The sequence below is a fragment of the Eublepharis macularius genome, chromosome 13, assembly GCF_028583425.1.
Source record: "Eublepharis macularius isolate TG4126 chromosome 13, MPM_Emac_v1.0, whole genome shotgun sequence".
Taxonomy (NCBI): domain Eukaryota; kingdom Metazoa; phylum Chordata; class Lepidosauria; order Squamata; family Eublepharidae; genus Eublepharis; species Eublepharis macularius.
In genome coordinates this window covers 19,807,152-19,819,279 of record NC_072802.1, presented here as the reverse complement: position 1 = coordinate 19,819,279, position 12,128 = coordinate 19,807,152, and the positions used below count along the sequence as shown (strand labels likewise).

Genomic DNA, 12,128 nt, shown 5'->3' with positions numbered 1-12,128 from the left:
AACCTGCTTTTCTCCGCAGTGGGGACCTTCTCGCTGTTCTCCTTTTAGAATTGCAATTGCATTCAACATGGGTGTAAGCTAGACTTGAGGATTAATTTCATTTATATGTGATTATGATTCACAAACGAATGTAACCAAATTGAACTAGTTTCACAGATTTCAGGGGAATTTCATTTTCTCAAACCTCATGTTAACTGAGGCATGCCTTCTTCTTCTCCTCAATTAAAATAGGAGCAACTCAATTCATATCCGGTGTATATCGGAGGAGCTCACCCCCCATTTCTGCATCAGTTGCTGCTCAGAGCATGCTTGCTAATTGAGGAGGCAATCTGAAAACAGTGATGTGTGTCGAGACGCAGTGGACTGCCTGCTCTGTGGGTGGTTCCTTGGAGCATACAGGAGTTGTTAATAATTTAATTTCTCACGGCAAACTATTGTGATTCACTCGTAGTTCAGGAATAACTGGCTTGTGGATTGGGCCATAGCAGTTACTCTGCAGTACTGGCAGAGGAAAAAAAAAGTAAATGGCTGGGAATTCTTCCACCCAAAAGCCTGTTGACTAAGCATTTCTTTCTGTATGTAAGTTCTCCTTCCATATATATCTTTTCATTGCCTACAGAAAGTAGCAACTACTTCGTTGATGCTTCAGAGAGCCATTTCCAAGATGGAAGAGTGCAGCATATTTTACTGACTGATAACAGTCAGTTTTGGAAAGGCTACATTTGGCTTGTATTAAGATACCTATCATTTTACAAGCAATCTTTTAACATTTTCTATTAACTTTTCATGCTATCTTTGCTTAAAGATGCGTTGCAGTTTGGTTTGCTATCCCCTTGCCTGGGGCGGAGAATCCCCTGACCCCACCGGCCACCACCCCACATCCTACCCCCCTGGCTGGCAGGGAAGAAGCAGAGGGGTGAGAAGAAACTTGTTCATGCCTCCCTCTGCAGATGAGTCCCGGTAAGCACTGGGTGAAAACTGCCCTTTGGGGGGCAGTTTTCACTTTCAGCATGCACTGCAGCTCCTTCCTTTGCGCGTTCGTGTTCCAACCGGTCAACCCATGCATGCTGAAAGTGAAAACTGCCTCCAAAGTGGCAGTTTTCACCCAGTGCACACTGGGATTCCTCTGTGGAGGGGAGCATGCGCGTGCGTAGAACACACATGGGAGATAAGCACCCTGCTCTCTCCTGCCCCAGCTGGAATTCCTGGCAGCCCTATTTGCAGTTCTCCCTCCATAGTATTTGGCATGGTTGTGTAGCCTTGTAGTTGGAGACCGCTACATACAAGATTTGTATCTTGACATGACTCATGTAGAGTATTAATTTCCCTTCCTTGATGTTCTGCTGCATTTAGACCAAAGGTTCTGTTTATGTAAATAAGTACTTTTTTGTATTTTTACAAAAAAAGATAAGCGTGTGACTAGCATTCTTTAAGGCATAATAATTACATTCTTAAACTAAGTATCTAAATCTTTGCAGTCTATACTAGCAAATACTAGGTAGATTATTACTAAATAGTAGTAAAGTTATTTTATTTTATTTTCAACTAGAAGTTCCCAGGGCAGTTTACAATATAGTAAAATACAATAGAATCAATAATACCTAATAAGTTACAAAAAAAATTTAGTTAAGTGATGTCTCTAAGATACCATTAAAAACGTAAAAAACATAAAAATACAAATTGATAAATATAAAATCTAATGATGTTACTCCTCTTTAGAGTGGGGAGGTATGAGTTTGATGTTGTACGGGTGTTGTATCACAGCATTTGGAACTATCCCCATTAATTTTAAAGGTCCGATACATGCTTTCTGTTAGTTTAAAATACGTTCTTTAATACATTAGAATTGGGTGTTTATAAAATGTATCCATTATCAAGTAAAACTGATTAATGTTTTAACTTTTAAAATTAGCCTTTCAGACTGAAGGGAAGCTGTATTTAATACTGGATTTTCTCAGGGGAGGAGATGTGTTCACAAGATTATCCAAAGAGGTATGTATTTATAAAAATCAAAATTAAGAGAATTGAAGCTGAAAAGTGCATCACCTTTCTTGTTTACTGTTTCATTTTTATCTTGCTTTTTCTCCAAGGAGCTCAGACATACTCTCCCCTCCCCCTTTCTATGCAGAAACTGATATTTTGGCTGAGAGATAGGGACTCCATTATCTTTTCATTCTCTCTTCAAGAAACATTCCTCAGCTTTTCTTTCTTTCTTTCTTTCTTTCTTTCTTTCTTTCTTTCTTTCTTTCTTTCTTTCTTTCTTTCTTTCTTTCTTTCTTTCTTTCTTTCTTTCTTTCTTTCTTTCTTTCTTTCTTTCTTTCTTTCTTTCTTTCTTTCTTTCTTTCTTTCTTTCTTTCTTTGCTGTCCCTGTCCTCTGGAATTGATCTGGTGGTTTTGATAACCATAACAAGATATATGAAATTTGGAAGAGTCGTCCTCTCTTGAACACCTCAAAGTACAGGAACCAATATATTACCTCTTCCCCATTTCTTCTTTCAGATTTTTAAAATTATTAGGCAATGTGGGGCAGATAATGTTGGAGTTTGATATCAGGTGATAACCTGAGTGCTGAAAAAGCAAATAAGCATGTTGTATGCGCGAGTGGCTGGGTCTGTTTGATTAGCAAGCTGGAGTTTCCGCTGCTGGGTGTGTTTTGCTTAATGAACTGCAAGCTAATACTATGTTTGGCAAATATTACATTATTGAGAAATAGGCTTATCATTTTTACCTTGCAGTATTTGTTCATTCAATAGAAACGTATACAGACATTTCAGTTTTTCCTAACATTGAGGAAAAATCCATTTTCATTCTGAATTTTCCTTTTAAAAAAATATTCTTAATTGAACAATCTTATTTTCATTTTCCCTTTGTTTGATTCCTAGGTATACGATACCTGTAGTAAAATAATAGGCTTTGAAATTAAAAGTTTAAAAGTATACGTCTTAATTGCTCTTTAGATCAACAATTTGCATTAAAGACCATGTAGATGCTGTTAATTATATTGTTCTGTGCTCCGCTCCGTATGCTTGTTTGACTTGAGGAGCAGCGGTAAAAAAGAGCATGCATGCTGCGTTCAGATCCCATTTTCATGAGGGAAGAGTGGTCATTCAGCCATCTGTCAGGAAGTTTATCACCATCTCGCTTAACTTCTCTGTTAAGAGTGGGCAACTACATGTGTGAGAGACCTAATCTGGTGGAAGCTTAAAGAACGGACTTGTTCTCTTCCAGTGTCTGGGTATGCCGTTTACAGCCTGACATTCCATCATGCTAGATTAAGAAGAATGCATAACACTTAGTTAATCTAATTCACAGATTGTCTGTTTTTTTAAAATTAAGTTTGTAAACATCATAGAGACATGCAGAAATTTAACAAGATCAGAATGTAAATCTATATAGTTCTTATTAGGTTATGTTTACAGAGGAAGATGTGAAATTCTACCTCGCAGAACTGGCACTTGCTTTGGATCATCTGCACAGCTTGGGGATTGTCTACAGGGACCTGAAGCCAGAAAAGTAAAGTAAAATGTATTTTATCCCCATTACAGTTTTACATTTAAGTTGACTTTTATTTTTCATAATACCAATATACAGTTCTGTGGACATTTAGCTTTATTTACAGTGCTTTGCTCTGTAAAGTTTGACCAAGTCAATTTATTTCAGAGGTCTTAGCTGATGTGCTGATGTCTAGTTTCATATCCTTTTGCCTGGCTTTTGATGCTTCCCCCTTCTGTTTATTCTGCATCTTCTCTAGTTTTTAGTGTCTAGTGCTCCTTCTCTTTTTGCTATTAGGATGTATAATATGCCTTTTAGGATTTAATAACTGTCTTTAATATTTGAGTTTTAAGCTGTGACTTTTAATTTTTTTATTGGAACAATGCTACCAATTTTAGTCTAATGGTCTCATTTCTTTTTATTATATCAGCTTTGTAAGTTGCCTTGTGAACTTTAAGTTGAAAGAGCAAGGTTACATTTATAATTAAAAAATTACATTAAAAACTTCACAATAAATAATTTATTTCCATACTGTTCTCCATCAGTAATCTTGATATTCAATTAATTTATTAAAATAGTCTTACAAAATATTGCTGTTATGTGTATTGGTGAATGTGAATTTTAATTTTCAGCATTTTGCTTGATGAAACAGGACATATCAAGTTAACAGGTAAGTGGAATTTATTAGCATGGTTTATTCCAATATTAGTATGTTATATGTATCATCTATTTGCTTTTAATATAAGACATTTTATATTGGATTTAGTTTTTGCAAGATTCTTTCATCTATGCTTTCGTGCTTGGAATTTTTCAAACAGATTTCCAGATTACTGAAAATTGGAGTCTGGCCAGGATATTTTGCTCATTTGCCAGAAATGTGGCTGCCTTCTAGGCAGTCTGACAGCTTTCCTAAATTCTTTTATATCAGTACAGTACAATCCTATGGTGAAGTACTCCAGTCTAAGCCCCTTGAAGTCAATGGACTTTGACTGGAGTAACTCTCCATAGGATTACACTTAGTGGTGTATATCATACCCTGTAGGTACTTACATTAAAACAGGGTATAATGAGTATCCCTCTTCCGCAATAAGCTGATATTAATTAATGAAAACCTATTTTAAACATCTGTATACTGCTATTCTGCCGTTGAAGTTGGCAGAAGGATTTCCAGGAACAAAATGTAAATGCAGGGCTGGTGCCACCATAGAGGCCGTGAGGCAGGCGCCGCGGGCACTGAGACGCTGAAGGGGGCGTCAGAGGGGGTGCCAGGGGCGGAGGCGCACACCATGGAGCTGGTGTGCCTGGCCCGCAGCTGCTGCAGCCAGCCAGCCCCATGCCACTGCCGCCACCAACACACACCCCAGCTTGGCGCACACCCCCTTGTGCTGGGGCTGTGTAAATGTAGTAGAAAATGGAACATTTCCTAACTGTATGCATGTGGTTCTTAGAAAAGCCTCAAAATATAACAGACAGTTAATTTATATCATCTGAACTCCTATCTTCTAATTTTAATTTCCTTCAGAGGCAGTCGGTACTACTGGTTACCTGTTTTAGTCCAAAATTAGGATGGAATCTGATGCTGCTGCTGTTTATTCAGTATGGCTTAGTGAATTTGGATAAGCAATAAACTGGCCATCTAGCTGAAATGAGAATTTATGCTGGATATAATAACTGAAGTAATACTTTTATAGAATATAGCTTAACAGCAGCTTCTATATTACGATCCCCTTTGGACCAGAAAAACTTCTGAATAGCACCAGCGCTTTTCTGTGCATTAGCAGTGAGGTAATCAACATGTCCTTTCATACGACCGGACGACTGAAATGTAACTCCAAGATACCTATAGCAGTGGACCTGCTCTATGGGACAAGAGTCAATAAACCAGTTAAACACCGTAGACTTATTTGCAAATACAATTATTTTAGTCTTAGTAAAATTTATCTCCAAGTAGTTTTGACTGCCGTACTGCAAGAGAGCTTGTAAAGCTCTCTTGAGGCTGTTGGAGGTCCTAGAAAGCAAAACTACATCATCTGCATAAAATAATAGCGGAATATGTCTACCAGCAAGCTTTGAGGGGTGAAAATCAAGATTATCCAAACACTGAGCCATATCAATAATATAAATATTAAATAAAAGTGGTGCCCAAATGCATCCTTGTTTTACTCCTCTATCGGTTCTAACCATCTTTGTTAGGTGACTGTTTGGATTGCATCGTACCCTAATAGAAGTATTTTTATGCAGAGCTCTCAGCAAGAACAAAAGACGCCTATCTATTGTAGTGGATTTCAACTTATCCCATAGAATAGTTCTCGAAATAGAATCAAACACAGATTTAAAATCTATAAAAGCTGCATATAAAGAGGTTAGGGAGTTCAAGGAGTATTTGAGATTAAATGGTCCAGAATGACACATTGATCTAAACAGAATCGTCCCTCTCTAAAACCTGCTTGCTCTTGTCCCAGAAAAACCTTCCTGGCCCATCCAGTCTTTTAACTTCCATTGTAAATGTTTTGAATAGAGCTTATTTATTATATTTAAAAGATTGATTGGCTGGTAATTAGCGGGATCCTCCCTGTCACCTTTCTTGTAAATAGGCACAATCCTTAGGCATCCTACTTGTTCTATCTATAGTTGTAAATAAAGAAGTAAGAACTGGAATCCACCATTCAAGGTTCATCTTAGTCAGATCTGCGGGTATAAGATCAGCACCAGGGCTCAAAGTCTGAATAAGGTTCTTAATTTCTTGGGGATGCACAGGGGGCCAAGAAGGTGAGTTATCAATATCCAGATCCTCCATTACAGCCTCATCTTGACCTTGATAAAAATGCTCAAAATAATTTCCCCAGGTTTCAGGGAGAATTATATTACTGCACACTGGGGGAGATCTAATGTTACAATTAAGAGACCATGCACCAAAATAATCTGGGATTTTTATTTACAGTTGCTTGACTAAGTTGATCCCATGCAAGGGCTATGGTTTCTTTCTTTTTCTGTTGTATCAAGGCCTTTTTTTTTTAAAGGTCCGAAAAGGCATAGATCCGGCCACTGCTGGGCGGGGGAGTGACATCATCACGCAGGCGTTTCGGCTACAATCCCTGCCTTTTTGGGCCCTAAATTGGCCCCAAATGGCTGAAACAGCCAGGATTGAGGCAGAAATGGCCTGGAACGGGCCGCTGCCCATTCCAGAAATGGCCTGGAGTGGGGGAACCCTCTTCTGCCCTGCCCTGGCCTGATCCTGGTTCTTTTGGCCCTGACCCATTTTGGACCCTAACTGGGCCCAAAATGGCCAAAACAGCACCGAAACAGCCCGGATTGGGGTCGAAATGGCCTGGATCAGGTCGCTGCCAGGCAGGGGAACCCTCACCGGCCAGGCACTGGCCCGACCTTGGCTGTTTCAGGTCCGATCCGGGCCGTTTTGGACCCTAAAATGGCTGAAACGGCCCCGATCCATGCCGAAACGGCCTGGAACGGGCCGCTGCTGGGCAGTTTCCTCTGCCTGGCACCGATGCGATCATGGCCATTTTGGCCCCAATCTGGGCTGTTACGTGGGTATTTTAAAGAGCTGCCGGAATGCCGTTCTGGGGCATTCCAGTTCAAAAAAAGCCCTGGTTCTCACTAATTAATTTTCAAATTAGCTTAGTTCTCACTAATTATCGTACATTGTTCAGGTGGCTAATAACACTGCTCTCCTAGGTATTTAACTTTAAAATGTATTTTCCAATTTTATTGGCCAACGACACCTGAAGTGATCTCCAATCAGTCACCATAAAACAGCAATGAACAGCCGTATCATTAAGTGGCAAAAAATTAGTAGGGAACAGACAGCAGCCATAAAACTTTACAAATAAATTTTTTGACAATTGTGGCGTAGTGGTTATAATGTTGGACCAGAATCTGGAAGATCGAAGTTTGAACCCCAACTCTACCATGGAAGTTTGCTGGGTGACCTGTCCAGTCACACTCAGGGTAGTTGCGAGGATAAAATGGAGGAAAATAGAACAATGTAAGTTGGTTTGGATCCCATTGGGGGAAAAGGTGAGGCTTATATTAAGAAAGTAAATAAATAAAATAAACACCACTGTACACTGGACATTCCTACAGTGTTTCAGATAGGGAATTTAGTAAAAGTATAGCATGTCATAGTCCATTACAGAAAGATACACGAGATGTCCTGTGTGTGTTGAACTTGGAGGACTTTCTTAAGGTCTTAACCCTTTTGGACCTCCCCGCCCCTCAGCCTCGTTTGCCTGGGTCAAGGTGTGATTATTACTATAATGCATTCTTTTCTCTCAGGAACAATAGCCAAGGGAATCAAGAGTGAAATGTTTGTTCTTTTTTTATTGAGGTGAGGCTTTATAGGATGTTAACACTTTTAGTGAACGCTAAACTACACAAGTGTGCCAAAATGGTATTTATGGAAAGAGCCAGTTTGGTGTAATGGTTAAGAGCGCGGGACTCTAATCTGGAGAACCAGGTTTGATTCTCCACTCCTCCACTTGGAGCCAGCTGGATGACCTTAGATCAGTCACAGCTTCTAGGAGCTCTCTCAGCCCTACCCACCTCACAGGGTGTTTTGTTGTGGGGATAATAATGACATACTTTGTAAACCACCCTAAGTGGGCATTAAGTTGTCCTGAAGGGCAGTATATAAATTGAATGTTGTTGTAATTTGCCATTCCATCTTTCCCACAGTAGCCCAGTGTCAAATGTTAGTTTTCCCCATGTTTTGTATTGCTGATTATTCAGATATATTGCAGCATGTTTACTTGCTCCATAGTGAGAAGAATCAGAAGTACGCTGTGTTTTGGGCCCCAGTACACCAGTAATTTCGTTTGTGTCTCTTCCATTGATTTTGGTGGAGCTTGTGTGGGCTTCTTGTATAAGCACCATGGAATAATATGGTGGATGACACTATTCAGTGATATCCAGACTATACATCTGTTTAGATGTAATGGCAAATCATGGTTTAACATAGGAAAGGAGCCATGGCACAGTGGTAGAGCATCTGCTTGGTGTGCAGAAAATCACTGGCTCGTTCCCCAGCATTTTTGATCAAAATGATCAAGTAACAGATAATGTATGAGAGACTGGAGAGCTACTGACAGCCAGAGTGGACCTTATGACCTCAGTCAGACCCCTGGTTTTTTGAGTATGAAGTGCCGTCATGTGTGAGCCTTGGGTTGGTGCCCTCCAGTTCTCTTTCCAAATCTTAGTTCTTGGCCAACCGTATTTTGCTCTTCTGATAGAACCCAGCACTCTGTCTTTTGATTGTGATTTCCCGTTCTGATTTATGTGCACTGTGTTTGGCAATTGATCCATTTAATTTATGCAGTTTGTGTTACAAATCATTCTTCTTGAATTTTGCTGCTTTGTCCAGGTGTTACGGGGCCTCCCAGATGATAACTTCCTACCCTTAATTGCCCACTTTTCATGTTAAGTGGATGTGCAAGAAGCCATTTCTGGAAAGAGATTAACAAAATGGATCTGCATTTTGGGCAGTCTTTTTGGACTGTGATGCATATCCTGATCCCTCTCAAAAATCTCCTGTTTGGAAGTTTGGATTAGTGGGAAAGTCGCATGAGTCTTTTACCTTTGTCAAGTCTGCTGTATCGTGGAAGTTTTTTAGATTAATTTTGTGTGTCCAAGGCTGTCCAAATGATAAACCAGTCCTTTGAGACTTCCACTGTTTACAGACAAGGAAGCATTACGTTTTTAAAGACAGGGCTAAGGCCTTGCTTTGTTTTGCAGACTGCGTTGTAAGATCTGCTGAGCCTTAATATGGTCAGAAATGGGTAGCTGGGGGGAGCCAAAACATTTTAAAATTGCGTGTGGAGCAGACTCCTTGGGATAGTAAGCAGTCCTCAAATTCTCCTTTTCAACTGTATAGTAAGGGCAATAAATGTCAAAGTGACCATGCAGGGAATTTTGGAGCATTGTTAGCAAGGTCAGTGCATCTGCTAAGAAAAACAGTGTCAGAATGTGAACTGTTTAGATCTAGAGTGGCACACAGCTAAAGAACTTTTAGTGCAGTTCTGTTGAGTGAGTCCAGCGAAAGCCCATTGAAATCAATGGGTTTAGACTGCACATAGGATTTACTTCTTGTGTTGAGCTTGTGATTATATGTTGTTATAGTTGCAGAGGCTGAATGGTGGATGCATTTACTCGCTTTTCAGACTCCATGTAGTAGGTTTCTTTGTCTACAGTCTCTCCGCTGAAATCTCTGTGGAATTGTTTCTTGTGAGAGGATTCAATAGGCAGTTGGCTTCCGTGTGAACACAGATCTCAAACCTGGCTTCTTGTTCATGTGGTGGCCACAATACCAACTGCAGCTCCCGCAACTCTTGTGGATTTATCCACAGTGAGTTTTCTTTCTACATCCTTTCAGCCTGATTGTTGTTTGAAGACTGGGGGTATCCCAGAGGCTGGAATGCCCCTTTCCCCTTCCTCTTCTACCCTTGCACTCATGTCCCCCACCCGTTTCATTTTTAGAGCTAACCGTGGCAGAGAGTTATAGCTGCACTTGCATTTTCATTAACTATGGTTAATTCCAAACTGCAGTTTGCAACCCTGCATTTAACGATGGATGAACTACATGGTGGAGCTAGCTATGGTTAACAGAGATGCTGATGCAGATATGCTGCTGCATGGCTAGATCTGAAAAATGAAGAAAAGGAAAGGAATGCAGATGGGAGGAGAGGGAAGGTATGTGCAAGCCTGCTGGAAAAGAGACTGAGCAGCAATGGGCATGCTGGAGTAGAGGCAGCTGTGTGTATCTGTCCCAAACATTTAGCAAGGGTTTTTTGTTCAAAGACACAACTTGGATTAAATTGAAGTTTGTTACTGCAAAAGGGAGATTTTAATTAAGCATCACTCCAGATAGTATCAGACAGTTTACTTTGTTGTTGTACCGTTGCAGTATCTGCTCCTGGACACTAATTAAAGGTAGCTAAAGGTTAGAGCTTTGATCCAAAGCACATATGCATGCGTCTGGGCAGAGCCATGTGCTGAACCTGTGCGTCCTAGGACGTATATTTTGCAGTAGCTTCAACAGTCTGCTTTATCTAATGCAACAGCAGCTTTGTCTCTTGCTCAGTGTAACCTGCTGCAGGTATGTGCCATGGGTTTTTTGGGATAGTATCATTCTTTCTTTAGAAAAGATGTTAAATTGTAGTTCATGAGCCATGAACTACACCCACCAAGAATTTCAGGGTATAAGCCTTCAGGATCAAAGCTTCCTTTGTCAGATTCCTTTAACTCTCGACAGCTTATATCTTGAAAATCTGGTTGATCTTTAAGGTACTAGTGGTCTAAAATCTTACTGTTCTGCAAACCAACATGGCTACCCAAATGAACAACTTACGCTGCTGATAATTCTACCATTTCAGTTTCTTGCAAGGATTTGACAAGAGATTATTTGTATATATAATGCCTTAGGAGGATGTCACTTTTAATTACTGAAATCTAGCTTTACCTTCTATCCATTGCTATCTGTTTGAAGTGTATAAATATTCTGTTACAGTTGAAGTAACAACGTACCCTTGTTTTATGCACGTAAAGCAAGCTTGTTCAGAAAAAAAAAATCAAAGCTCTGTATTGTGCAAAACAGATAGGAGGAAGGGTTTATAAATAATATAGTGGCCTTTAAAACTTCAGTGTATACTTTTTGATTTACATATTAATCCATAAACTTTTTATCATTATTGGCTGAAACTTGAATATTACTTAATCTCAAGTAAATGAAGCCAATATTGTAGAAGACACAATGCACTAAAGCAAAATTTTGTTGCCTTACTTAGTTCACATATATTTCAAATATATTTCAGGATGCTTTGATCAGGACGGAGCTGTTCATGCATTTTATTTGTTAATTCTCTGGTTAGTCATTATGGGTCCACATCGGCCGTCTTGCAGTCATGGGATAAAATAATACATTTTAATGTTTTGTAGTTACTGTTCAATCAAGTTTTTTTTTTACTTTGTATGTCTTTATAATACTGTTTTAGACTTTGGCCTCAGCAAAGAATCTGTGGATCAAGAAAAGAAGGCCTATTCTTTCTGTGGTACTGTAGAGTACATGGCACCTGAAGTTGTAAACAGGCGAGGCCATAACCAGAGTGCTGATTGGTGGTCATTTGGTGTTCTTATGGTACTGTAAATTTCATTGCCGAACTTTACATAATGTTCATATGTGGTGTTCTCCAGGAAATATTGACTCCATTTGCAAGTTTGGGTGATTGGCTATTATGTTGTTGAGGTTGTGCTCTGAATAAATCTTTTTCAGTTTTAAGAATAATTTGTTTTCTATGGGGTTATTGTTTCCTGGATTGGACTAAAAAAATAATTCATTTGTTTAATAAGCTAGTTGAATATTCAGCAATCTTTAGAATCGTATTAGACTCAGAAAACTGTATCAGTATAGATCCTGCAGATCTGTTCCACTAGCAGTAATTCTTGTAATCACTAGCAGTAATACTTGTAATATGTGTCCTTCTCTTGACTCAGGAGATTTTATTTGTCAAGATGTGCCAAAGCACAACTAATAGTGGAATAGTATATTCTGCTATAGTATTCTGGTATAGTAAGGTGACAGAATGAAGAATATTGTATGCCTTTACATGTTCATGGTGGTATGAATA

At 39.4% G+C, this 12,128-nt stretch overlaps 1 protein-coding gene across 1 annotated transcript in view; it reads left to right on the top strand.

Moving 5' to 3' along the window:
• The window catches only part of RPS6KA6 (ribosomal protein S6 kinase A6), a 75,063-nt gene that overhangs the window by 32,550 nt on the left and 30,385 nt on the right, over positions 1-12,128 (top strand). The window contains exons 6-9 of the mRNA XM_054995915.1: positions 1,913-1,992; positions 3,407-3,513; positions 4,125-4,162; positions 11,496-11,638. Of these exons, the coding sequence (XP_054851890.1) occupies positions 1,913-1,992; positions 3,407-3,513; positions 4,125-4,162; positions 11,496-11,638 (368 nt within the window). The remainder of the gene's footprint in view (positions 1-1,912; positions 1,993-3,406; positions 3,514-4,124; positions 4,163-11,495; positions 11,639-12,128) is intronic.